This window comes from Pseudonaja textilis, chromosome 1 (assembly GCF_049901715.1).
Source record: "Pseudonaja textilis isolate UNSWEBS1 chromosome 1, rPseTex1.2, whole genome shotgun sequence".
Classification (NCBI taxonomy): domain Eukaryota; kingdom Metazoa; phylum Chordata; class Lepidosauria; order Squamata; family Elapidae; genus Pseudonaja; species Pseudonaja textilis.
In genome coordinates, this window is record NC_141990.1 from 166118109 (window position 1) to 166146012 (window position 27904).

The following is a 27904-nucleotide window of genomic DNA, read 5'->3' on the forward strand; positions in this document are numbered from 1 at the left end:
CACCATTTAGGATTAAAACAAAAGGTGCCTCCCCTCTGTCCATTCCAGCCTATGTCTTAGTCATTTAATGTATCTAGCAATCTGATACTTTGTTCTGGGTGTGGGTACTAGAGGCTCCAATTTCATCTAGGAACAGAAAATTTGGATATGGAAACATAGGTTAAGAAAACTGTCAAACCATGTCCCTGAATGAAATACTTGCAATCTGTGGGTTCTTCTGAAACCTTCATATTTCATGATAAGAACTAAGCCACATGATAACTGTTGTTTTCTCTAAGCAAAATCTGAAATGGTCATTGTCTAAGACTAATTTATTGAAGAGTTATAAAAATAAAATGTTCCCAAAATTTAAAGAAAGTTTTAAAAAACAAAATTCCAAGGACTTGGTTGATTTTGTTTATATTTTATGACAAATTGTTAGAGGGAGACTTATGCAAACAGTAGGAACATTTTTAATAAAGATTGAAATCTCAGTTGGTGCAACCAGTTGGCCAAACTCAGCTGGTGAGAAAGGATTGCCTGGCTTAAACAAACAAACACATCTAAAATTCATTGGCCTCTTAGGGCACATAATAATAAAATTTATGAGGAGGAAACATATTTGGCATTGGTCGCATCCTTGATGTGCAAGCAAATGTGATGCAAACTGTTAATTGTGTTAATGAAAACATGTAAATTAGATACTATTTTCTGGTTTATAACACATTTCAGGCCTAAACAAGCTGGCCACCTTTGAGACATGAGTTGTACTTTCTCCAGTTAATAGTAATAGTGTAAAATGGAGGCGGGGGAAAGTTGTTAATCCAGATTTCAATGTTCTGATTTAATGGTTCAGCTTTAATGTTTTCATCTTCCTCTAAATATACCCATATGAATCTGTGATTATTAGACTGTTTATGCCCTTTGGCTGAGTCATGTAACATTTCTCAGAAGTGGAAAAGCACAGAATCTTTGCCTGCCTGCCTGCTGGAGGGCTGGTTTACATTGAGCCCAAGTGACATAACAGTACAGTGTCAAGTTACATGGAAGAGTAAGCATAAAAATCTAAAAATCCATGTAATGATTGTTACATCTGGACTACTTTAGAGTAAGTTTTCTACTTTATTCTCAAGGCAGCCTTGATAGCTTTTTATCAAGATTCTGCATTATAATCTTCCTCATGTTGTAACAGGAACATACCATATTATACTTTTCTTGTCTACAATAAGAATTCCAAACAGCCTTATTTTCATCTACGTAAAGGCTGTATTCAGATAATCCTAACTGTGCCTTTTCGTCTGTTCAATTGTGTCCAATTCTTGGAGATTGCTTGGACAAGTCCCTGCAGTTTTCTTGGCAATGCTTGCTGCTCTTCCCGGAGAAAGTGACTGGATCAAGAACACCAAGCTTGCTTTGTGCCTAAGGTGGAACTAGAATTCAAAATGTCTCAGTTTCTATTCTGGTGCCTTACATACTATACCAAATTGGCTCTCTGCATGCCTAAGTGCTATAGTGATTGTTAGTGTTTCTTCTAAATAAATGGGCTATCACAGAACAGAACAGAAATGGTAGAACATCAAGATAATTCTTGTAATCTTTTGGAAGTTCCTCCCAAATGTTTGACCCATTTATAATCAACGTTTTGCTTACAACAAAATAAAAATCTTGCAGATACAGAATTTGATTACACTCAGCTTATCTGTAAAAGAAACCCAGTACAAGTCTCAACCAAGCTAAAAAGATGCACTGAGAGATAACGAGCTACTTACATTTTCAGTTTTTTTAATAGCAAGCAATATAAAACTGTCTAAGCACTGAATAAACAATATGAATTGAAAAATTCAAATATTAGAAAAAGACCAAAGCAAAGTACTTATTCTCAATATAAACCATAAACTGTTACTATAGGCAAAATATTGATTTTAACACTTTAAGATACTTGCATGTTCAAGTTTCTGGATGTTTTGATATCCTGATTATCCAGATCTTACTCAGCAAACTATTTTCCATCTTTCACAGTGAGGAGTGTACAAGTCTGTGCATGTGTGTGAAATGTCTGTCTCTCTCACTGCTCTTTCATTTTGCTAGTCTTCCATACATGCGGGTCTATGTCTGGGGTAGTGACTGGGTTCACATCTGTCCAAACCCACACAGATCTTCAGGATAGCACATACTTGCCCATGCTACACCAATCCCCAAGAAGAGAGGTCTAATCTGCCTAAAAAAAAACCCTAAACAAAAATTTCAAATTCCAGAAATATGGGGTGTGGTCATTCATACTTGCAGGAAAACTATTCTGCCTTTTCTCTTTTCCCAGACTGAGAATTTTGGGTAATTAACTTGTTCAATATATCAATTTTAAAAATAGTCTGGATTGGAATTAATATGAACATTATATCCTAGCCTTAAAATGAATTAATGGATACATAATAAGCAGTACAATATCAAGCCCAATTTAATGCTATCTATATAAATTATGCAAATCATATGACCATGGTTTTCTTGTTGTTTCATTATTTAATCCAACAACCCCAGAAAGTACAGTGGATTTATAAGTGTATAAAAAGCCTCTTCTGTAACTACAGGTAGTCCTTGATTTACAACAGTTCACTTAGTGATCATTTAAAGTTACAACAGCACTGAAAAAGTGACCATTTTTCACACTTATGACCATTGCAGCATTCCCATGGTCACATGATTTACACTTGGTTGCTTGACAACGGACTCACATTTATGATGGTTTTGCAATGTCCTGGAGTCATGTAATCACTTTTTGCAAACTTCTGACAAGCAAATTCAATGGGGAAGCCAGATTCACTTCACAACTGTGTTACTAATTTATCAGCTGCAATGATTCACTTAACAAACATGGCAAGAAAAGTCATAAAATGGGGCAAAAGTCATTTAACCAATTTCTCACTCAGCAACATAAATTTTGGGCTCAATGGGTTCAGTTTTGTGGTCCTAAGATGAGGACTACTTCTGCTTAGCCTGGTGAAAAGATGTAAACTCTTTTAGTGAATATTCTGGATATCATTTTATTATTTTACATAACTTTTCTCAAGATATTCTAAAAATAAAAATAAGGCCGACAATATCTGGGCTACTTTTCCATGTTAGGCCTGTTTACATTTTAAAGAGTATTCATTACATTAGTTTTTAACAACACATATTTATTCAGGATACAATATGATGCATTCCTGTAAGGATTACAGTCCTATGAGTGCTCAAAACATTTCACATGGATTATTTTGAAATAAGTATACCGCAAGATAGATTGGTAAATGAAGGAAAGCAGAAATAGTAAGGAATTTATCCAAATACTAAGTTTCCATGAGAGATTTAATTATCCCTTGGTTAATCTGTTGCTGCAAGTTCAGGGTAGAATATGAATTGCTTTTGAAACATTATTTCTGCATGCATATGTATATATATGTATGTATGTGTACACACACACACACACACACACTTGTATGCCCATCTCGCCGGTGATATATGAAACTCTAGTGCCTGCATCTGGGCTTTGTTATTTATTTCAATAAACTATTTGGATATTTTATATTTAGATCACTCTAATATTGTACTTTTAACAGTGCAAAAAGTCATCTGAACACTGTGGAAAGAATGTTTTAATCTTTTTATATCCATTTTGGTCTTTCTAGATGCAATCAGAGTAAGAGTTACGTTATTTGTAATCATGTTGGTCAGCCCTAACTCAGAATAAATAAGAGATTTGAATTTTCCTCAAGAAACACATTTTTGAGTAATTTAGTTCTATTAAGGCAGAAATGGAAAAACAAATGTTATCTAGCATTTTTCTTAGTGGGAGCAAAAGTTATGTTTAGCTAAATCAAAAGCAATACAGAACTCTTCCTAAATATGAGTTATGACCAGGCAAATTGCACCATCTGTAGGACAAACAAATGCACTGGCATAAACTATCAGATTCAGCTTTAATAGAGCCTAGGCGGTTAACCTTTTCAGATTTAGTGCTGAAACGGGAGCATGCGTGCCGGAACCTGGGAGAGCAGCTCCCTGACACGCTGGTGGGAGCACCGGAAACCAGAAGCTTAGCTTTACAGCGCGTACATGCACACCAGCCACCTGCTCTTCCGGTTTCTAACGTGCATGCATGCACAAAGAGCAGCTGGCCAGTGAGCATGAAGAGCAGCTGGTTGATGCACACATGCACACCGGGGGAGTTGCTCTTCCAGTTTCCGGCATTCCCGCGCATGTGAAGACCAGCTAGAAGAGCAATGGGTGACGGCTGGCATGTCTGGAGATGGCTCTGTGTGCCACTTCTGACACGCATGGCATAGGTTCGCCATCATGGGCCTAGGCTGTCTTCACTAGTCAGCTTGACTCGGGGTATTAGAAACTGTAATCCAACAGGTTCAAATAATTTCTTCCAAAACATTTTAAAAACACAAATATTCCCGATTATTTTACAGTTGATCTTCAAAATGGCACCTGATAAATAAATATGAAGCTAGAGGAACAAAATACTTATATTCATATGCAAGTCATTAAATTATTATGCAATTAAGTTCTTATTGAGAATGAAAACAATAAGATTTTTTATTCCTACTCAATAGTTAGCATCCACTGGGTTATGGTAAATATACTTGCAGTCACATACATACGTCCTTCTTCATTTTCAGGAAAAATATGAATTTGAGAGACAGGATTATTAAGGAATCTTATTCAGATATTTTTTCTTGAACTACAAAAGTAGCAACAATTACTATGATTTAATATTCAAAACCCAAATCTCATTGAACTCAGCTGGACTTGCTTCCAGAAACTCATTTCACAAATATGCTCTAAATACAGTCATCTTGAGTACTTCATTCAGATGCTAAATATTTTCTGCCAAAAATATTTGTCTTTTGAAGAACAAAACCGCCTCGTCTTTCTCCAGCTTTTGGAATTCCTTGTAGGAAACCTTGATGATGACAACAACAAAAAAGAATAGAAAAGAATTAACTGTAAATTAGCACAAATCTTATATCAAAGATAATCATAATGAACCAAGATGGGGAATATTGGAGCTTGTGAGTACATTCTACCACTAACCTTAAAGGGGCCATTCCTGAACCAAAGAACCTACCAGAGGGTTCTAGTTTATCAAGGAACAGTATAAGTGTTAATTAATTATTGCCAAGATGTGTAAGAATATTCATTGCTTTGTGAGGGATCACTGTAAATATTCACAATTTAATATATACAATTTAATATATACAATTGATACAAAATATATACAATTTAATCTAATTATCACTCTGTAGATTCTACATTAGATTCTCCATTGATGTTGACTGGTTATACTAAAAGCAGAAGTAATAGAAGTACCTGCCAAATTCAATTTACACTATATGCACCAGATGTTCACCCCAAGAGATGAACATTGGCATTGTTTAATCTCTAAGGTGCCAGAAGACTCTGCTTTCACTGCAATTGTTTTAACACAAAGTTCAAGGAATAATACTTTCAAGCTATGTTTTAAAGTGATATTTTATGTTACCAAGTAATATCAATACTTTGGACTTGAAAATGGGCTCTAAGTTGATGATACAGAACATACTCTGCATGAAGAAGAAGAAAAAAGATTCTAGGATCACTCTGTGGATCCAGAAATTGACCCATGCAGCAACTTGCAGCACTGTAGCAGATGTATATATACTGTAATATTGAGCTAAAAGAGCCAACTTACACATTAATATAAAATAAGATACTTATACCCATTAAGCCTTTTGATTAAAATTTATACAAAGACTTTGAATAAAAGATCTCAAAAATTTTAATTATTTTCTGCTTAGTGACATAGATGAGTAAACTGCAGAAGTCATTAATTTTTGAACTCATTGCTCCTGATGTATCCCTTTTGCTCTTTAAAAGGAAGAACAAGTTCTAATGTTATTCTCCCTTAATAATTTCAACAGTGTTTTCTTACCAATATAACTTGGTATCCCAGTCGATTTAAATGTCTCATTTTCATTGCCAATCTGCCTTTTGGGTGTCGCGAGGGATTTGAGAAAGCACTTGCAGGTGGGCACAGCACTGCTATCCTGCAAACAATGACAAGATAAATGCCTATAATAATAACATAGTAAATTATAGCAGTCTAAAGAAATAACAATACAGCAAAATAAGGGTGAAAATTCAAAAGGCTCTTCATTTGAATAATTGTAACCAAAGCCTGTTCTATCTGCATATGTACATTGTGTGATTTATGCATGTGTGTGTTTCAGTTAAACACGTCTCCATCTCTTTCTGTGTAGTACCTTCTGCTTTAAACTTCTGTCTTTTAAAGGCTGATACAACCTTCAGCTGAATGCCCATAGCCCTGCTATAAACCTATTGCCTTTAGAATGATAGTTTAAAAAGATAAAGAGAGATCATTCTAATGAATTATTGCGTGTACACATTAAATGTACCTCTATTTTCCAAAGATCATACAGCAGGTACAGAGGGCACCTGCTCAATCCCAGGAAATAACATGGATTCTTTAAGTGTGCCCACATGTACATTTTGCCCTTCAAATAGGGATGTCTGCACAGAGAAATAAATGAAGTTTATTTATCTGCAGATCATGACATCTAAACAAATATGCCTGGAAATTCAGCTATTGAACAACAACTAAGTAAAACATGCTCTCAGATAAAAAAAACCTTTTGAGGTTGGGATCCCCTTTCAGCTGATCTGCTTTTGTGCTTCTCAATGCTATTTTTCGGTTTGTATCCATTAAAATTTCAAAATCTAAAAAAAAATAAAAATCAAACATTATGTTTTTATAAAGGTATACATTCACAATTTCTCAAAATAATACAAGGAAAAATGTATTTGAATAACATACTAAATGCAAATTAATAAAGTTACATTTGTATTACTAACATCAATAAAGAGAAATACCACTCTGTATTTATGGAGAGAAAAAATCACAATTGATTATAAACAATTGAAGTTTGGACAAATTTTTCCCCAATTAGTAAGATTTCAGCAGTGAATTATTCCGCACGTTGAAGCAATGAGGCTATGTAAGCATGGAAACAGAATACATACTATCAGTGAGAAAGGACAGGTGATACAACTGTATTTTTATTAACATGAAAACTTTAAAACAATTTTTTTAAACTGTAAACAAATTTTCTCTTAAAAGGAATTTTAAATTTCTTTTAAAATCTATATACAAGCCTGATTGCCCCATTAACTGCTAAGTTTTTATTTCATTATATTTTATAATATTATGCTTGATATTTTGTATTTGTGAGGGTAGGGCTAGATCAAGGCAATAATAATACTATAAACAACAGCTCAAAGCTAGCATCACAAAAATAATGATTGAAAGTGAATCACTTAATCCCAATGCTCTCTCACAAGCTTTTAATTGCTTTGCCAAATGAAAAGTGCATTTAAATGGAATAACCATAGAAAAGGCCAGCTTCTGGGTTCATCTCCCTTTAAAGTGAGGGCACAGGGCAGTAGGCAAGTAACGTGTACTTTAGCCGTTTCTGTTTATATGTATTTTATTTTTATGTCTTAAATGGTTAGTTATCTCTATAGTGAACATATTTTCTTGCAAAAAATAAAGGGCAAACCTGAAAGTTTCAGCTGGGTATTTTTAAATGTTTTGTGTTTACACTTGTAAAACACTGTTTTACAAAGAAAAAATCAAGAACAAAACCAAGAAAACTCTACAAAAGCACATATTCTAATAAAAATTTCTTTAAAATTATTTATTTTTAAATAAATAAATGTAAATTTATTTTTAAAAAGACAATTCAATTTTCATATTTTTCATTTGTGAAAGGCTGTGCATTAAGTGGGACCATTTGTATAGTAAAAGTTAAATGATCAAAAAGGACAAAAGTAGCATTTGAAAAATGAATAAATTTAAAGGACAACTTTCTGAAATAAAGAATTGTCCTTAAAAATAAAGTACATATAATCACAGTACTGATAGGTATAGGGCAGTAGGCAAGTAACCTGGATTTTAGTCGCAGCAGGGATTTATATGTGGAAAAAATCAGTAAATGCTTTGAATAGCAATAGGTAAGCATCTGGTTCAAGCTTCAAAGCAAATGCTCCATATTGGACAATAACAACACTGTGACATTTCATACCTAAGCAATAACCTTGAGTCAATTGTACATTTGTCTGAAACAAATTTTCATTTTCCAAAAGCGTAAGCAGGGCTTCTTGTATTTCAGGATAACTAAGATCAAGTATTTTCTTTGGTAACGATGATAATTTCTCTGATAAAATTGTTGATGTTGTAGAAGAATTTCCATCAAGTTCTAGACAAACATTTATTGCAGACAACATAGTTAAACTGTTTCCTATATAAAAGAAATTAAAAGGAAAACTGTTAGTCAATGAACTCTGTATCTGCTTGAATAAAGACACGCATATTTTGCCTAAGAAAGAAAAAAAAAGGTTTTCAAATTTAGGAATGAAATACTGGAGATTTGTTCAATTCTGTAAGCCTTTGGGAAACCTCCAAACTGCATCCTCAGTTTCTTCCCTAATAAATTTCAAGTATGTGTAGTGGTTTTCAATGCCTTGAATACAACTAAATCCTGACTATAATTACAAAGACAAACTTGCCAGGAATCCTCTCTAATTTCTTTTTTAAATACATACTTAATTTTGTTTCCAAAACACAGAATAGAACAAAACATAACAGAAGTAAATGTGCTTGGCCGATGGCATAGTTGAAAAGCTGAAATTTAAACTCCGCACATTCATAAGGAAATTGCTGTTGAGGGAGAAAGAGAATACATATTGGAACTTGACTGCTTAATAAAATGTTAACATCTACTTATTCATTTGTTTAAAGTACAGTGTATTCCTCTTATATACTAGTATGGGTAGTCCTCGATGTACAACAGTTCATTTAGTGACTGTTCAAAGTTACAACAGCACTGGAAAAAGTGACTTATGACAGTTATGACCTTTGCCCATAATCATGTGATCAAAATTCAGATGTTTGGCAATTGGTTCATATATATGACCATTGCACTATCCCAAGGTCATTTGATCAACTTTTGCAAAGTCAATGGGGAAACCAGATTCACTTAACAACCAGGTTACTTACATATCAACTGCAGAGACTCACTTAACAACTGTGACAAGAAAGGTCGTAAAATGGGGCAAAATTCACTTAACAATATTTTGCTTAGCAACAGAAATTTTGGACTCTACTGTGGTCATAAGTCAAGGACAAGATGTATATAGTTGTTTTGACCTAGGCTTCACAAAATCACAAAGCAGACTCTTTGTCCCGACAAAACCCCTTTTTATTAGGCTAATGTGAATTCCTATCATTCACATCCAGCAAAGTCTTTCAAGAGTGAATTTACAATCATAGACCTTATCAGGCTTGGAGAGCTGCCAGGCTGACATCTTCCAAGCGCAATGCTTTACAAGAAAATACTTGGCAAAAGAGTCTCTGAGAGTCATGAACAGATCTTCATACTAATTAAATGAACTAACTGTCTCCTGCAAAACCCTCTCCTTTTGCTCCTCTTTATTGCCTATGGGAGGGGCCATTCACGGTCCACTATGCCTTTACTCCTGAGTTGACCCTTGTTCCGTAATGTTTCCTTCTCCTGGCAGCTTTGCGCATGCGCACATCGGAAACAGGTTCCACTGTTCTTCTACCAGGCATTCTTGCCAAGAAAACTGAGGGACTAGTCCCACCATCAACCACAGCCTATACTATCCACAGCACAAGTTGTTGCTGCAAAAGTATACAATAGACACACAAACATCACATTAGGTAGGATGTTACAAACTTTCATGCATACATACATGCTAAGACATCTATCTCAAGACTGTTTTGAAAAAGGAGGTCTTTAGCAGCACTGTTGACCAGAAATTGTTGAACTCACCTACATCAAAGTTTCAGAAAATCCCAGAACATCTCAACAGACACAATTATAACCATTAACTGATAAAATAGTAATCTGTCTCATGCAAACTTAACTTGCACAAACAACCTATTTGCCCACCAGACCTCTCCTCAATTTAAATTCTACGTACATCAGCCTGGCCACTTTTCCTTCCTCATAAGGGACACTAGTGGATCTTGTACTTGAAGAAAGATTCAAAACTGTTTTTCCTGCTTTGGCTTTGGATCTGAATTATCTCAGCTTGAGACGTTATTTCTTCTTTTCAAGAGCTTGGACTGTTCTCATGAGATTCAAACATCATGCTCTTTAATTTCCTCTTGCCTCGGATCCGCAGTGTGTCCAAGTGTTTCAACTTTAAGTATACTTGGCTACAAAGCTTATAGATTGAATTAAAATGAGTAGCTCAAAGTTTAATGCTTCTTTTGGTTCAATTTCAGATTGACTTATAATTAATCAGACTGTCAGTTGAGCAGCCAACCTCTTTAGATTAAGCAGGAATCCAGGGATCTTTCTTCCAGTTAGGGACAATGCCTTAAGAGAAGAATATTTCTTCCCCTAGGTTCAAAATGTATAGAAGGGATACATAAAATTTCTTGCTTATCAATTATGTTTTAACGAACGGTTAAATTATATTTTTCAAGAGTCATGGAACAAGAGGAAACAGTCAGCAGTTAATATCCCTTCATGTTGCCCTGAAATCTCACAATTTTTCCTCTCATCATCCTGCTTCTCTGTCATGGTGTGACTTTTTTTTTATTTATACAGTGGGATGAGTCTATCTTTAAGCAGGATGATCACTTCAGAAAAATTGAGGTGGCTTTTTGGGGGGAGAGATCTTTTATTTTGTATAGGTATTTTTATAACAGTTAGGGGAAAATCACAACTATTTACACCAGAGGGTCCAAATTTCCCAATATCTTACTTTTTCTACCTATCTCCCAGAGATATTTGCTAATAGAAAACCCCCTGGTTGCTCAAACATTTTGCTCCATCTTTCTCATCCTTCCCCCTTAGTTTTTCACTGAGCGAAGGATAAGAAGGGAATTGACTGAATTATTTTGTGTGTACTTAAAGCCCTAATTCATGGAGTTTGGGCCCTCAATTGGCATCTCTCTGCATTGACACTGCATCCAGTCTAAGGCTTCCTCAAGGGCTCCTAGGATCTAACAGCTGTCTCTCTCTGATCCTGTTTGCCTTGGGTTTTGGGGTAAAGGACATTCATTTATCTTAGTCTTCTCTTCTCCCAGGGAAGCCTCCAGCCAATGGCTTCAGGCTTCTCCCACTAGGGTACACTTCTGCCCTGTTTCTCAAGGCCATACCTGATTCTCTGCCATATGCTACACTTCCTTACTAGGTTCATTGAATTTTTGTGGTCTTTAAGAAGTTCCAATAAAGACATCACCATGATACAGATTTTAGGATACTAATGAACAGTGCAATACTAAACTGATCATTTTGAAAGAAATATGGGTAATAGTATAAAACCGAAAGTGGGTATTTCATTTACCTTTTATTATACAACAAATTTATATATGTTAGCTTATCTTCACAGAAAATTAAATAGATATGATCAACACAGATTAAAAATAAAAAAAATAAAAATTAATCTCTAACCTGATTTTAGTAGATCACTGATAATTTCCTCTTGAAGCAGTTGATTAAGAGCAAGTTGGGGGAGATATCCAGCAAGACAGAATGAATATACAACTCTTAGTAAATCCATATTATCAATCTCATGTAGATGTTCATTCAATATACTATTCAGAGAGTCAAGAAACCTTTAAAAATGGAGGTAAACAAATATATAAATTCCCAATAGGCTAAATAAATCTACAAATACTTGGGGTTTATATACATACATATATACTCACAGCTGAATATTCATGAAATAAATTAGGAAAATGTCTACATATCGCAATTTTGCAATAGGAACTTTCTTCCACAAGCAAAAGCAAATGCATAGCTCATCCATCATGTTCAGATTTGTTTAGTATTAGCATCTCTTCTAGAACAAATTATGTGTTTGTAATTACCTTTCAAATTAAGAATACTTGTATTATAGTAGTTTTATAAATAATAATTATATCTCAATTTTTAATATTAATTTTCAAAGGGAATGCACTTGACTATGATCTGTTTTTATCCAGGTAGTCAGTTGTTAAGCAAACTATAATAGCATCAGCACCGCCCATGATTTTTATAGGACATTTATCACATTGATGCACTGATGCAAATGTGTGGTGAATGTAAACCAACCAACCTGGCATATTTGAGCAAGATGAATGAAGCCTGAGTGATGGCGATCCTTTTTAAAAAGACACATTTAATTTTTAAAGAAGGAATGATGATGCCTTAGGGCATAGACTACTTGACCCAACACTTATGCCGCAAAAAGAATATCTACAGAGGGGAAGGGATTTACAGGTTATTCAAGCATAAGGCCGGTACTAAAAGAAAGCCAGGCTTATGGAGACTCTGTGAGAGAGGGAGCCAAAAGCCACTTAAGACTGATTTATAGTTAACTGTAACCACTTAACCGCAACCACCTGTAGCCATCATTGCATACCTACACTGCAAAGGGCTTGATCGGTAAACAAAGGTTGCAAAGGGCTACAGATGGACCAACGCAAACACCTCCTGAATCCCAATTGCACATTGTGCAGAGATAGGCACCCTGCATTTTGATTGGTTCCTACTTCCTGCTGGAAGGAGGAAGAATGCAAGACACATTCAAGCAGGAAACATTAACATTTGCTGACATATAAAAAGAATGCCTATGCAACTATCTCTGAATGACAGATGCATATGTTCCCTTATGGGCAGTGCTGGGGAAGTTTCCTCCAGGCTTTAGCCCAAAGATGGCAAACCTTTTAGAGACCGAGTGCCCAAACTGCAACCCCCAACCCATTTATTTATCACAAAGTGCCTGTATACTGAGATTTTAGTTTAGAAAAAACAACTCATACATTAACATCTTAAAAGAGAAACACAATAACAGAGCTTTCAATGATACAAACAACTTTTGATATTTACAATTTCAAGCCCACCTCAACCATAAATGTATTTAATTATGTTTTTACATTCTGAACTGTCCATCTCCCTCAAAGAGGGAATCTTGCTGATGTCAGCTCTGTACCCAAATACATTTGGACATCATTAATAGAGGATTTGAACCCCAAAACCAAACACAGCCTTCCCATTCATTTTACACAGGGTCATTGATGATAACTGAAGTAATCCATCCATCCTCCTTTTGTTTCAGAGAGTAAATTATGATTCTAATATACTTTGTTGAGATTCTCACTTGGCAATGACCAAAATGCTTAGTTTGTACAACATGCTGGGCACATAGAAGATCTTATTAGGCAGGTTGTGTTAACAGCTTCATCACATCTGTCTGAAGAAACACAACCTACCACAAATTCCATTGTGCCTTAATATGAAGTATGATCCCAATCTAGAACTTGCATCAATGAATATGTTTAATGTCATGTTCATGCAACATGTCATAGTTTGCATAACTGATTTGCTCAAAATAGTCAAGTTTGTTGACTTTGCCAAACCAAAAAATCCCTTTATGACTTAGGAGTGCTATATGGATGAGGCTTGTAGTTGTACGTATTTACAAATTAAATCAAGATTCAGGGTGTGACTTTACCACAGTAGCCAAATTAAGACACGAGAGAGCCTCAGAAAAACCACATCAAAACTTAACACAACACACCATTAATTGAAAAAAAAAATCCATTAATTTCTTGATATCCCAAATTAACACATGATTTAGTTTGCATTTCTGATAGGATTACTATAGAGCATGAATTCCAAGTGGCAGTGAGATCACTACTTTGCTCATTACATTGAACACTATAAAGAGTTGAGGGTACAAAATAAGGTTGAAAAGAAGGTCCCACAAACTGTCCAGGACGAAACGTTTTTTAATTGTCTCTGAATTTTCTTTTTCACTTTTTCTTCTTTATTTCTTTTTTCTCTTTCACATTTATGCATGTGTTTATCTGTTTTAATTGTAAAATTAATAAAGTTTATTTTAAAAAAAGAGCTGAGCCTATTAATTGACAAAATGTCCCGTTTAATTCAGCATTTTAAGGCAATGTTCTCAGGGAGTTTTGCATATCCAGTTTTCCAGTTTCTGCAAAAAAATATTCCAGCCCCAAATAATTACCATATCTTGTTAGAGTTTATTGCAGAAATCAAATCCAGAAAGCACAAATGACTGATTCAGCAGGATTTACTAACTTCTTTATATACATAATAAAATGAGTAAATTGTACAATACCAATAGTAGAGTCTTCCAACGTGGTAAGTAGTTACAAGCAAAACACAAGCAGCAGCTTCAGGGCTCAGACCTTAATACCGTGGCCCTTTCCTGAAAGAACTGAGCAGGGATTTAATTCTAACAATGTTTCCCCCCCTTCCTAATATTATTTTCAGATGGGCAGCAAATTGGAAAAATTGGCTTTAAAAAGCTGCAGCTTGGAGGCATGACCCTGCCCGTTTTGGAAGAAGGCCATGCCTCTCAGGCACTTCCACCTCCCCTGGTAACCAAAGCATGAGGTTGCCCAGCTCTCTCTTGCTCTCTCTCCGCCTTCAGGACCTGGCTGAGCAAGGGCTGTTTATGACACTGCCTGATGGGCCTGTGACCTTGGTGTTTTTTTCCTCTGAAAGTGAAGGGCTTGAGAAGGGATTTGGTGCAGCCCCGGTGGGATCAGGCATCTTGTGGGGTAGCCTAGGGGGTGGGGTCCTTGTCCTGGCAGAAAGTGAGAGGGAGGGGAGAGAAGAGCCTGACGGAGCTGGAGCTATGCCGGGGCGATGGTGTGCCCATCCACAGAGAGGGCTCTGAGTGCCACCTCTTGCACACGTGCCATAGGTTCATTAGCACTTGTTTTAGTCTGCCAATGCCCTGTAAGCAGCAGTTTAACAACAGTACCTGGATACTTAGAGCAGCCCAGGCAAGGAAAGAGCCTTTTTCTCTTTTCTCCTGATGAATGAGAGGCTACTCGGAAGGCTACCCTGAAAGGGAAACCCAGATTCAGGAATTATGCAGACCAAGCCAGCTCCCCCTTCACATTAAAAATATTGTTTCTACTACTAGGACTAAGTCCAAAAAAATGGGGTTTAAGGCTTTTTCTAATATTAAATTTTGCCTGATTTGTTATAATGACAGACTTTCCTTATTAGATAGAAACTCCTATTGTTTATTTTGATTGACCATTCTTATTATATCAACTACCTCTATTAGTTACCAAATATGGATTTGATTTGGTTGTAACACCCTGGCTCCTGGTTTGAAGGGGTGGTGGACCCTAAGAGATGTTTTTCTTTGTTAAGTGACTGACTTTTCTTGGACTCTCTTTTAATTATATATTCCATCAGATTTCTTACTGTATTTTGTAAGCTACCAAGAGTTGTAACACATTGAGGCACCCTGTAAATCTCAAGGAAGGAAGGGAAGGAAGAACGGAGGGAATGAAGGAAGGTCATATTTATATGCATCATATATCTAATGTTATTATGAACATTATTCAATTTTATACAGCCTGTAAATCTATTTTCTATTTTCCTCTTCATTTTTGTCCTTTCACTTCTTTTTTATTCTTTTGACTTGGTTCCCCTTTCAAACATTTGTTAAAATCAAACAAAAAGAAAATTAAAATTAAAATGCTTATGTTGTTTTTTGTTTTACCTGGGGAGGGCGTAATGTGTTATCATATACATCCTTTACTGGATTGTGATAATCCAAAATTTGAGAACCTACTCACACCATTAAATGATTCTATATATTAATTTGGTGGCAAATTTGAGATTATTCACAAATGACCAGAAATGTATCAGAAATTATTTCTGAAATGAGTATTTACTAAAGAATAACTTACTCTTGGTTTTGGACGCTGGAGAAGTGATTGAGATTAGAGTAGGCTCGCAGAATAATTATAACATCTTTCAGGTTCAAAGATTCTGGGTGAAGCATTACTTCCTCCAGGAATTTATCCATTAGTAGGACTGGATGAACACTAAGATTTTCAAAAGCTGAAAGTAACAGAATTACCTGAAATCAAAAGGAGAAGTTAAAGTAACACATATATATTGAGACAACTGTATTAAGAGGATTTTTTTAAAAAAAAATAGTCAAAAATGTTGTTGGGCCTGAGAATATACAACTGAAAAGAGAAACAAATTACTGTTTGCTTTCCTGCATCCCTGTTCCACAATCCTTTTTTCTATTCTAAGCTTTTGGGGCAAATTTCTCCCCCTCTGTCTTTTGTGAAATAATATGAAACTAATCTGCTACAAATCATTTAAAACCAAAGTTGCATAGCCTGGTTGCATTCTCTAAAGCCCAACTTCTTAAAGACTTTTCAAATTGTAATTTTTCATAATACAGAAAGAAGTTATGATATGCATCAGGCTAACCTGTCAACTCATAAAGCATTCCTGGCCTGCATAACCATTAATTTACTTTAAATTTATTTCCAATTTAAAGCAAAATGGCTGGGGAAAATACCCCTAGAGAATGTGAAAGAATTGTGCCTACAATTTGCTGTTCAGAACACATAGTGCCAATCCAGTGTCTCTTCTCTCCCCCCTCCCTCTTTTTTTTTCTTTTTCAACTGACTGCCAGCCTCACTGGAAACTCAATTGTAACATGGAAGAGAATTGTCTTGGGGAGTCAGATTAAACGGTCTAAATTTATCTTCTATTAAGAACTTAATAAGTATTATTTCAACATGTATACGATGAAATAGATGTATCTATTTCTATTTGATTATATTTTCTGGTTTTATCACTAGTGGAGGGGTGAAATTTTATAAGGACTTATTATTTCATTGTCACTATATTTTCTAATCATGAGCTGCATTGGAGACCTTTTTTAATTGGATGGCAAAGTACCAGTGTTGTCAGCTTTGGAAGCCATATTAGCGCCAGAAGCTTCCACGCTGCCACATTCTTGTGTGGGAAGTTGGGAGGGGGAATTTCATAGAGTGTATGTGGTTAGACATAATAGCATTCTTCTTTAAAGTCAAGGTCATGTTATTCCTGCACCTGGCTGAGGAGTAGTAGAGGGGATGTCTCAAGTTGGAACGGATGGTGATTGGGGCATGGGTGCAGGGGGTAGATTTGTAAATTTTTAGTTATTGGAGGAAAACCCAGAATTTTCAGATTCAGGTTTTCCCAGATCTGCCAGTATGACTACTCTAATAAAAGGAAACTTTGAGAAAATGCCTGTCTTGGAGTTTTTAATTGGAGTGTTTTTTTCTGGAACGCTGACAAGTGTATTTCTAAACACATGGAAGAATGAAATCTGTCCCAAATAACTAGACCACAAAACATCATATTCCACTGAACATATTTAAATCCAGCCTTCCAGTTAAGAAATCCTCTTATATTTAAATTTTTATTTATATCTTTCCTAACTATTTTCACTTTCCTGATAACTTCTTCAAATAAACCAATTCTACATTTCTAAACTTTTTAGAACTTAGTATTATTTATCAAGTAGATGAAAAAAAAACCTTTGATTCACATTATTTATAGTCCAGCATAATCTGTGAAATTATAGACAGATTAAGTATATTGTCCACATTGCAACCCCTTTCTCCATTCTTATTTGCAGTTACAGGGACTATCCTAAATAATACCATGAATCTAAAATAAAATTTAATATTAACATTTTGTGAGAATGCCAGTAATACGAATAGTGACATTCTACATATTTACCTCATTTCTGTTCCATGTATAGAAGACTGATGCAGCATAATCAGCTAATGCAGAATAAAGTGTCCTATTTTGATATCTTAGTTGTTTGCCAGTTTTCAAAACATTCAGCAGGTTCGAAAATTGAGTTCCTTCAATGTTTTCTAATGCATACAAAGAAAACTAACATTTGAAATTTACTTGGTTGATAACATTTGTAAAAACATTTGTGCTTTGAGTTTGTAAAAAGAAATGACATGATCAATCCTGAAGCAGAGGTTGATTCAGCCTTCCTTCCTTCCGAGGTCAGTAAAATTAGGACCCAGTTTGTTGGAGGCAATATGCTGACTCTATAAACCGCTCAGAGATGGCTGTAAAGCACTGTGAAGAGGTATATAAGTCTATGTGTTATTGCTATTACTATGTCCACTACTTATTGTTAAATAAAATCAAAAGGCCCCTTCTGCTGCTTTAAAGTAGTCTAAGCATTATCTTTCTGAGCTTATAATTTTCACTATAAAGTCTAGTTTTATGAACAAGTCTAGTTTTATGAACTATAAGCCAAGGCTGAAATTTCCAGATATAAGTGGTCTTCAACCATAATTGAGCCCAAAATTATGGTTTTAATTGTGCTGGTTGTTAAGTGAACCCAATGTCTGCAACAGACCTTTTTTTGCCAGAAACCAGAAGTAAATGCCCATTCTTGGCAAAAAAATATGTTACAAATTGCAGGCACTTGATCACAGGATGCTATGGACATCTGCAGAAAAACAATCAAGCTCAGAGAACCCCAAGAACTCAACAGTTCAACCATAATCCACATATACTCCCTATTTTCTTGTTCTGCTCTTCATAAGCAGATATTTCTATGTAAAGTCTTATGGCAAATTTGTCATGACTTACCTATTATAGTCTTACTACAATTATTCAGGATTGGAACAGAGAGATAGTCCATTTCACCCAATACTCTGAACATTTGAAAAGCATTTGGAACTGTAAAGTGACCCATCAGATTTAACATCTTGTTCTAAATTGAAATAAATTTCAAATTAGCCAGAAGTATCATTGGCTTACAAGAGAAACATTATAAAATTGTTTGTTATCACAGAGTTAATAAATATCTTTCTCCTACTTTTGATTTGAAGATTTCAAGTTTTGAAAAAGTAATCAATAACTTCATTTTTGTTATTTAAAATGCCATTTACACCTGAATACCTATTTTTGATTTTCTATATAGTTATGATGATTTCATAATTATGTTCTTTTAGTCTTTAAACTTACTTATGCTGTTATTTTGATATTTATTTGTATTATATTTATATATATATATGGTTAGCCATCTGGAATTGCTGTGATGAGATGGACAGCCATATAAATTAAATAAATAAAAATATGTTTTTTCTATCAAAGCTCTTGTAAAAAAATGAACATGGAAATAATGAAATCACTTCTGTTGCATCACAGCTGTAAGGATTAATATGTAATATTTATTTATTTATTTATTTTATAGAGTTCGACTTACTCCAAACTCAGTCTGGGCAGCTCACATAAAAAAGCAAGAAATAAAATAGAAAAACAGATCATGGTCACCCAAAAGAAAAACTATAAATATTAAGTAAAACATAGGATTCAACAAACACCCTGTTCTAAGGTCTATGAGAATAGCTAAACGTTGAAAGACTTCTGGAAAATTATCTGTGTGGGAGCCACTACATTTTCTTTTTTGGGGGTGGGGGCGGATGCTGTTCTAGAGAGCAGGTGCTATGACAAAAACAGACTTCTTGATAAGAGCAGTACCCAGAGACCTGTCATACCTCTTGCATAGCTGATTTTTCTGGAAAGGCAGAAATAATCAAAGATTGGTAAGTTAATCAGGCTCTTTACTATATTTCATGATTCATAGCGACATTCATAGCTCTTAAGATGAATGATTTTTTACTCTGTGATGATAAAAGCAATGATACCTGCATGTATATTTATACAAATTAATGCAATAATTAAATTCACAGATGAAAGAATAGTATTTTTTACCTCCAAATTTTTCTTAAGTGTCAGTGGTACATCCTTCCCGATACTACGCATTATGGTTTGCAATACAAACACGTTTGATATTTTGTGGACTTTGTCTTGTAAAAGTAACCTGTTAAGATAAAAAACTCAGAAAAACAATATATAATGGACATAAACTAATGGAGCAGGTATCTTTGTATGCATGTGCTTTACATACATACACAAAGACTGATACTATACATCTTCCAATTGAAACAAAATGCATTTAAGCATTAGGAAGATTAAATTTGCTAGATTTACTATACACAATTGTGGATTGGAAATTTCTACAGCATCTCCTAAACCTGTCTGTTTGTCACACTTGGATAAGTTGCCAGTGTCGTATATTTCCTTCAATTACCGTATTTTTCGTGCTATAAGATGCAAATTAGCTTTGGAGGAAGAAAACAAGGGGAAAAAAATCTGTCTCTGCCTCCCAGCATCTATCTGGTATTCATCTGGCTAGCATCCTTGCAGCAAAGAGCAGACAGCCTGGTCAGTTCAGCACGTTATTGTAGCCCCAGCACATGGCTTGTCAGGGCTCCACTCCATTGCGCCCACCACCAGCCAACTGAGCCAAGCTGCCGCTGCCACCAGGAAATGCTGGAGCCTTCGCTGCCGATTAGGTTGGATGGGCCTCTCAGAATACTGCTGATAAACTGTTCAAGGCAGTGGGGATGACCATCACCGCCTATCGCCCTCTGCTTGCTGTCACTGCCCATTGGCGATGATCGGGTGGTGGAGATCGGCGGAGGCAAATGGGCAGCAGCGAATGGGCGGTGGTGATCTTGGCCGCCTAGAATAGCTGATTGGCGGTATTCTAGGAGGCCGATCCAACTGCCAATCAGCAGGTTGACAGCAAAGGCACCAGCGTTCCCCGCTGGCATCGCCGCACCAACCTCCCTCCCCCGCCGCAATATTCACTCTATAAGCCGCACAGACATTTCCTCCCACTTTAGTGGGGGGGGGGGGAAGTGTGTCTTATAGTGTGAAAAATATGGTACTTTTGTGTCACATACCTGGTTTACACAAGCATGATTACATTTTTCATTCCATGAAAGTTCTATAGAGTTAATACTAGAGTTTGGGAGAAAGTATTTATGTTTTGATTTTAAAAATATTGTCACTAAACATTATGAAATAAATACCAATTATGGTATTAGTTTTCAGTCTGATGTTACTTTGTCCCAAATCAATCATTGATAATATTTACTTGCAGAGATATGCACAAGTTTAAGAAATCTGAACAGCAGTAAGTACATTTTCACAAAATTGTATATACCGGTAGTGTCTATATATTTTAAATTCCTAATCTTTTTTTTAATTGAGCTTTTGAAATTATTTGGGTCAAGGAAAATCCAAGAACTGTTTCAAATCTAAATTAAATCACTGGAATTGCCACCATCTTGTTTCCTTAATTCTTCCCAAGTCAGAAGTTATGCTAAGGTATTTTGAAACCTGAAACTTTTCCATTAAGCTCTACTTGAGTAAAAAATGAAGACATGGGAAAAAAAAAACACAACAATTTATATCCTAATCTTCTTTCAGAGGAGCCCATGGTACTTTATAGTAAAATCAAGAATGTTAAAAATAAATAAATTCCAAAATTAAAATAAGGTTCATTCTTTTTAAAAAAAGATATAAAATACTAAGTATTTTAAAGGTCTGGATGAACTGCAGATCTCTAATTATTTTATGAAGACATCAGGACGATCAGTTGTCATTGAGAAGGATTTACTGCTTGCCAATGAATTATAAACAAAATCCATTGTTGGATCCACAAGGAAGTCTTTGAAGCTGATCCAAAAGCATGAGCTGGATAGTATTAGCAGATAAGATTGTGCATTTTGACCAGTGATGGTATTCTGCCAGTTTGCACCGTATTGGGTGCAAACTCTCCTGAGTGGAGAGGTAGGGTGAAAGAAGTGTGAGGTGCTTCAAGGGAGGTTGGAGAGGCCCAGTGCAGGCTGTATGTGACTGTCTCTCCACTCAGGAACTGAAAATTCTGCTTGGATTTTGCCAGATAGGATTTTCAGCTCCTACATAGAGCCTCCCAAGGTCCGCCCACCCCCCCAACTCCACAAGGCATCCCACACTTACCTGGGACACTGTCCACCTAATGAGCCCTGTGATCACTTAAGAACCACAACTGGGAGTACCAGGTTGTTGAGCGAAATGATAACATCTTGCTTAACAACTGCTTCACTCAACAATTCCACTCCCAATTAAGGACTATTTATACCGCAACCCAGTGTACATGGGGTTACTCTCAAAAACTGCCAGAATCTGCAACTGATGCAAAATGCAGGGGCCAGGATGCTACCTGTTACATGGATCATATTATCTATAAGATCCATACTGAAAGAACTGCACTAATAGTTGGTTTTCTTATCTAATTGGTTGGAATTGACCTTCAAAGTTCTAAACACTTTAGTTAGTGCCAGTCTATAGTGGGAACTATACGTCCCATTATGAACATGCCTTCTTTGACCAGTATCACGTTTTAATAAAATTTAATTATCTAGTAGGCCGGAAATGCCTTGCTTTGCATGGGCCCCAGGATCTGGAATGGGCACCCTAAGGAGATGTATTTGGCCTCCACTCAGCCAATACTTACGAACATTAAAATTACAGCTTTTACACCAAACTTAATTATTCATTTTCAATTCTGATTTTAGTTGTATGTAATAGATGATTGACAGACAGATAAATATAGATATGTTCTCTAATAGTGTACGATACCTTTATTATTGGGGAAAAAATTAAAGTTGGATAAACAAATATCCTGAAACAAATATAAATGGACAGCCTGGATATGGACACTAAAATTTCCCAGGAATTACACCAGAAGTTAATATAAGATAAATGGAAAAAGTATCCTGTTAATTTTTTTCTGTTATATCTTAATCTGAATCATGGTATGTTGAATTTGGTGCAGGAAAATAAAAATTGATCTTATGTATATTTGTCAGTAATTCTCCATGAGCTCAATGTGGCTTGTTTCTATATAAATTCCATTTTACATTCTGAACCAATTTTATACAAAGTTTCAATTCATATTCAACCTCTTTAATTTAATTTTCAAGTATCCTATTGAATATTTAATAATTTTAAATTTACAGTTCTAAACTCTCATTCCTTTTAATTATGGCCACATTTTGGATGCATCACTAAATTCAACCTCATATACTACCTCTGCCACCAATTCCCTTTCTCCTTGCACTATCACAGGGAGAAAAAAGTTCCCAGTTTCAGTGAAAATCTAATGAGTATTTCATCTGAATGCTAAACTATGATTAATTTTAATCTTTAGTTTACTAAAGAAACCTATAATTTGAACTGGAATTAAGACTAAGCTCAAGATGTCTCAATTCAGATATACACTGCAATAAGTTACAACTATTTAACTAGGAAGAAACTTGTCCTACAAGTGTGCCCAATAACTGATGAATACCAATGTACCAACTTAACTAAAGTCTTTTCTTACTGTAGTCCAAGTTGAAGAGCTTCCACATTCTTGGATTTTTCCATGACTTTCAAAGTATTTGCAATAATTGAGATACATCGATCATTGAATTCATTGACACGTTCCTATTAAAAAATTCAAAAGTCATTTTAGAAAATGTTCATGGAAAGATAAAATTATAGGCCCAAGGAAAAATTAACAAAGCAAATTCTACTATTTATTTAATTATTAAATTCATCTTCTGCCTATCTCGCCATGGGACTACTCTGGGCAGTTTAAAATAATAAAAAGGAAGAAAATAAAAAAAAATGAAACAGAACACAAGACATCAATATGATAACAAAAGGATGGATGGGCAGAGAGCAGAGAGTAAGGGGGGAAGTGAATTCTGCCATCAATCCAGCAATCCACCTCCAAAGTGGAACTCTTCTGTATGGTGCCCAGGCCAACTGGCAGCACCAGGCTTCAGGCTCTCTGTGGAATAATAGGAGCGGGGGGAGCAGATCTTAGTGGGTAAAATGTTTCAAAGGGCAGGCCCTGCAGTACAGAAGACTCTTCATCTGGATCCCAACAGAGTTCTTTGTCCAACGGGATCTGAAGTAGCCCCTCTCTGCTAGCACACATAAGATGGGCTTGTCCTAATGGGACGAGGTTATTGGCAAAGAGCCACAATGTACAGTACCACATTTGTAAGTGCTTTATTATTTGTACAGTGAGCATTCTCAGTTTTTCTAACATTAAAAAAGAACACATGTTTTACTGCATAACCCTGCTCAATATAGGGCTCCATGCAGTATGCTGCTAGCATAAAGGCATTTCCATTTCTTTTCTAGGGAGTGCAATCAGGGTTCGGGCTGTTCTGCAGAAAAGCCATACAGGGAAAGGGATAATGTCAATGGAGCCAATAAAAGTGGCAATTCCAACTGTGCTCTCATTGCTGCTAACCATTCCAACCTGGCTATACCTCAATAACTCTGTTCCCATTTTCCCTGACTCTTTGAACCCAAATGAAACCATTACTCACTACAAATAACAGAAATGACTTAAAGCAATACCGTAAATTATTGAGAACCTAAGAGGGAGGGTTGGGATAATAATCACACTGTAGATCAATTTAAATGACTTTGCATAGTTCATTTGAATTCTATTAATGTCAATAAGACTACTTTAAAAATAAGATTGCCAAAACTTTTTTCTTTTCTCTTTGTCTTAACAATTAGAACATGTAAACATTATCCTAAATATTTTGTTTCTGGATAGTGAGTCAATTATGGCCTAATTAGTATTAGTCATAATAATTATAAAGCAGTAACCGTCCACACTTGTGAATCAGATACATAAGAAATACATAGCCAGTCCAGGAATTTAACCCCAGAGTAATAGGGTAAGCCAACTTTTGTTAAGGTCCCTATTTTCTCAGTGATAATCTGTTTTGGGTTGCATTGTAGGCAGGCTGAAACAAGTAATAGATAAGGCCGGAGCCAAACAAGTAGTAAGGAATAGGACAGAGAATTCTTTCCAGTCTAAACAAATCTCTTGCATACAGCTCATTTTGAAACTGGTCTAAAGAAGGCATGTTATTCCCAATTATCTTCAGTTAACAAATTGCCCACTCATGTGCTACAGAGAAGTTCAAACATGCTAAATTATCTCCCATGCTTACATGTCCCAGCTAACCAAATCAGCTGTTCTTCCACATAAAAACTCTTGGGCACCTGCAATGAATGATTGCTAGAGTCCAAGTAAAAGGGTTCTGCCATTTTTGTCTATTAGCTGCCATAAAGACATCAAAACAAAAGAAAGCTCCTTCAATTCTTTCGTATCTTTTTATCCATCCACATACATGGTGTTTTTGTTCTAGGGCTGCCCTAAAATTCAACCTTTTTCTGGGACATTCTTTATAAATACCATTTCTAGTCTAGATTTAGTCTAGATTCCAGACCTGATAGTTTCTGGAAGACTCCTGGGTACAAACTAGGCCCAATTCTGATTGATTAAGTGATGCATCTGGCCAGTGATGCATATCAGTTTGGAAATAAGTCCTAAATTCAGTTCTATTTTCAAATAAAGGAGTATAGACTAAATCGTAAATCAATAGTGGCTTTTTCAATGCATAGATAATGAAACTGAATGTCTTAGGTTAGTTTTTTTTAAAGACAAAAGATTATATATGAAGTCTAGAGGCATACCAAATAATAAATTTTAACTTTTTAAGCCAGAAGTGTTCCTTATTTTAAAACATCCTTAAATTTTGTCTAGATTGTTTTTTGCTTACCTGGCAAGTCCTCAGTAATGTCTGAACTAACAAGGTATTTTGTGGAACTCCCAATTTTACCACAGAAAGTAGTGTGTGTGCCAAATCATTGCTATCTATGTACTTTGCATTATCCATCGTATACTGACAGAGCTGTCGAAACTGAGGATGTTCAAGCATCATCTTTGTCTCATCATATTTCTGATTCTTAAGTATATTTTTTTTAAGCATCCACATAGTTGAAAAACAGTTACTGACATACTTTGAAGAGACTTGACTTCTTGCAGCAATGTCTAGTACATCACAAGGAGATACACATTTTTGAAGGTCACTGAAAAATTGCTGGGAAATGTCGAATTCATCCCTTTCTTCAATGGTATTTCTAACCTCCTCTGAGGAATTCAACTGAACTGGTTTCAAGTTCTGCTCATGGTCAAGATCATTAGTTATTTTCTGCTCATTTGAATCACTGCTCCCAACATAAACAAAAGTATTTTGAGAATTAATTGAAATAGAAGAATGAAGCCAGCAAGAAGGAACATACAATGGACACTGAATACTTTGTGCAGAATTTTTATGTCCACTAATCCCAAATGCAGTTGCTTTGATTTCTTTTCTAGGAAAAGATCTCCCAGCATTGTGACATGCCTGTAGCCTTATTGATCTTATAAAATATTCCAGTTTCCTGTTCATCTTGCTGTTTCTTTACAATATCTTGTCTGGAAAAACTTATTTGACCCTAAAGAAGAAAATCAGAATACAGCTGTTTAACATAACATTAAGTGAATTCATTAACCAGTACATGAAGTCAATTGCAATCAGTTTAAGGTGGTGTTTTGTTTTGTTTTGCTGCAAGTAATACAGTCATCTGTTTTCCAAATGAAGTGCTAACCTAACTAAATTTAAAATAATAATGAGAGGGCTGAGTACTGCAAGACTGAGCCAACCTGGGCCAAAATTTCCCAAATGAGACAAAACTGTGAACCCTTAGATTTAGTACAGTATTCAGGCTGGCTTTCAGAATTTGTACTTTCACCCAAGTAAATGCGACTGCAAACTCTGAAAGCTATTCATGGCTTGGCCTCTAAATATTGAGTTTTGTCTCAGTTGGGAAATTTCTTGAATAAACTGTTGTAGAAATAAAGAAAATGAAGCTGTTTTCTTGCTTGGGTATTTTTTTTAAAAATCTACTAGATCTCATAAGCTAATTTTAAAATAAAGGTTAGCAGTCTTTTTTTTTTAATCACATTTTAATTACGTTTACAGGCCCATGTAAGAATTACACTAGCAAGTAAATGTGTTCATTTCTTCGAAAACTGGAAGCTTCCCAAGAGGCAATAAACAATGGAGGAAGAAAGACAAAACATTGCCTACAACAGTGGTCGCCAACCAGTGGGTCGGGGACCATTGGTGGGCCAGGGACCACCGGTGGGCTGTGAGAAAAGTTTGGTAGTCCGCAGAGAAATGTCACCCCCAAAGCAATTAATCCAGGCTGCGTGGGAACACAAGGCTGCGCCACCCACATGGCCCTCAGGAACACAAGGCTTGCGTTGTTTGCATTGCGAACACGAGGTAGTGAGGGGAGGGGGGAAAGGGCGGAGGAGGGAACTTGCCCCACTCGCCTCGCCACCGGGCTGCTTCTTTCCACTTCTTTCTTCTTCTGCTTTTGGCTGCACTCAAGGAAAGCAGCAAAAGTCTTTCTTTCTTTCCCCCAAACTCTGCCAGAAATCAGTCTTTGGGACCCTGCAAGGCATCCTGCACCAAGAGGCTGTGCCAGCACAACAAGTCTCACAAAGACTCACTTCTGGCAGAGTTTGGGGGAGAGAAAGAAAGACTTTTGCTGCTTCTGCTGCTTTTCTTGCATGAAGCCAAAAGTCTCTCTCCCCCTGAGAATGGAGCTGGACATGGTATCCTGCGATTCCAAATAAAGAATGATCGATTGGTAGGAAAACAGGGTGGGGAAATTTCCTGCAGACTTTTTGGGGGATTTTCCCAGAGTCTCTGGTCCGCGGGATTTAAAATTATGAGTTTGGTGGTCCCTCAGGTCCAAAAGGTTGCCAACCCCTGGTCTCCAAGACTAAGCTTCAGAGTTCATAGCCAGAAGATATGAAGATCGAGGAATCTAAGCTAAGGGACCAACAGAAGCAACGTCACTCTCTACTTACTGAATTCTCAGCTGTCTGTTCAAATATATAGAAACCACTGTGAAATACACGCAACTTTTCCAGGGCTGAGAATTTGCACTAAGGACAGAGAAAAGGACAAGGCGCCTTTGCCACGCCGCCGCCTTCCTTGTTCTCAAACCCCTTGTTCCTCCTCGCTCTTTGTTTCCCGGTTGACTCTCGTTGTTTGAGCTTCACCGTGCCAGACTGTCCAGCGCCCAATTCCACTTACTTGCCTCACCGCGCGAGACTGTCAAAACCAAGAAGCCGGGTGACGTAAATTCACAGGCGACGCCACTGGAAGATTCCTTTCTTGAGGTACGGTTCCCTAAAGTGGACAAAATAAGTCAGTTTCCGAGGCCCCATGGCT

At 36.1% G+C, this 27904-nt stretch overlaps 1 protein-coding gene across 3 annotated transcripts; it reads right to left on the reverse strand.

Moving 5' to 3' along the window:
* Positions 1-3131: 3131 nt before the first annotated feature.
* On the reverse strand, positions 3132-27904 carry FASTKD2 (FASTK mitochondrial RNA regulator 2). 3 transcript variants are annotated; one of them, XM_087919670.1, is made up of 12 exons: positions 27767-27904; positions 25394-26111; positions 23140-23243; positions 19635-19743; positions 18507-18630; positions 17628-17767; positions 15785-15957; positions 11508-11671; positions 8103-8318; positions 6651-6738; positions 5933-6047; positions 3132-4924 (listed from the first exon to the last, which is right to left on the reverse strand). In XM_087919670.1, exons 2-12 carry the CDS (start codon positions 26063-26065, stop codon positions 4838-4840), a joined length of 1992 nt encoding a protein of 663 aa, XP_087775796.1. In that variant the 5' UTR covers positions 26066-26111; positions 27767-27904; the 3' UTR covers positions 3132-4837. The 3 variants fall into 3 exon arrangements, with proteins under 3 accessions (XP_087775796.1, XP_026563518.1, XP_026563517.1); XM_026707733.2 differs by having other exon boundaries at positions 27593-27838; XM_026707732.2 differs by having other exon boundaries at positions 27538-27800.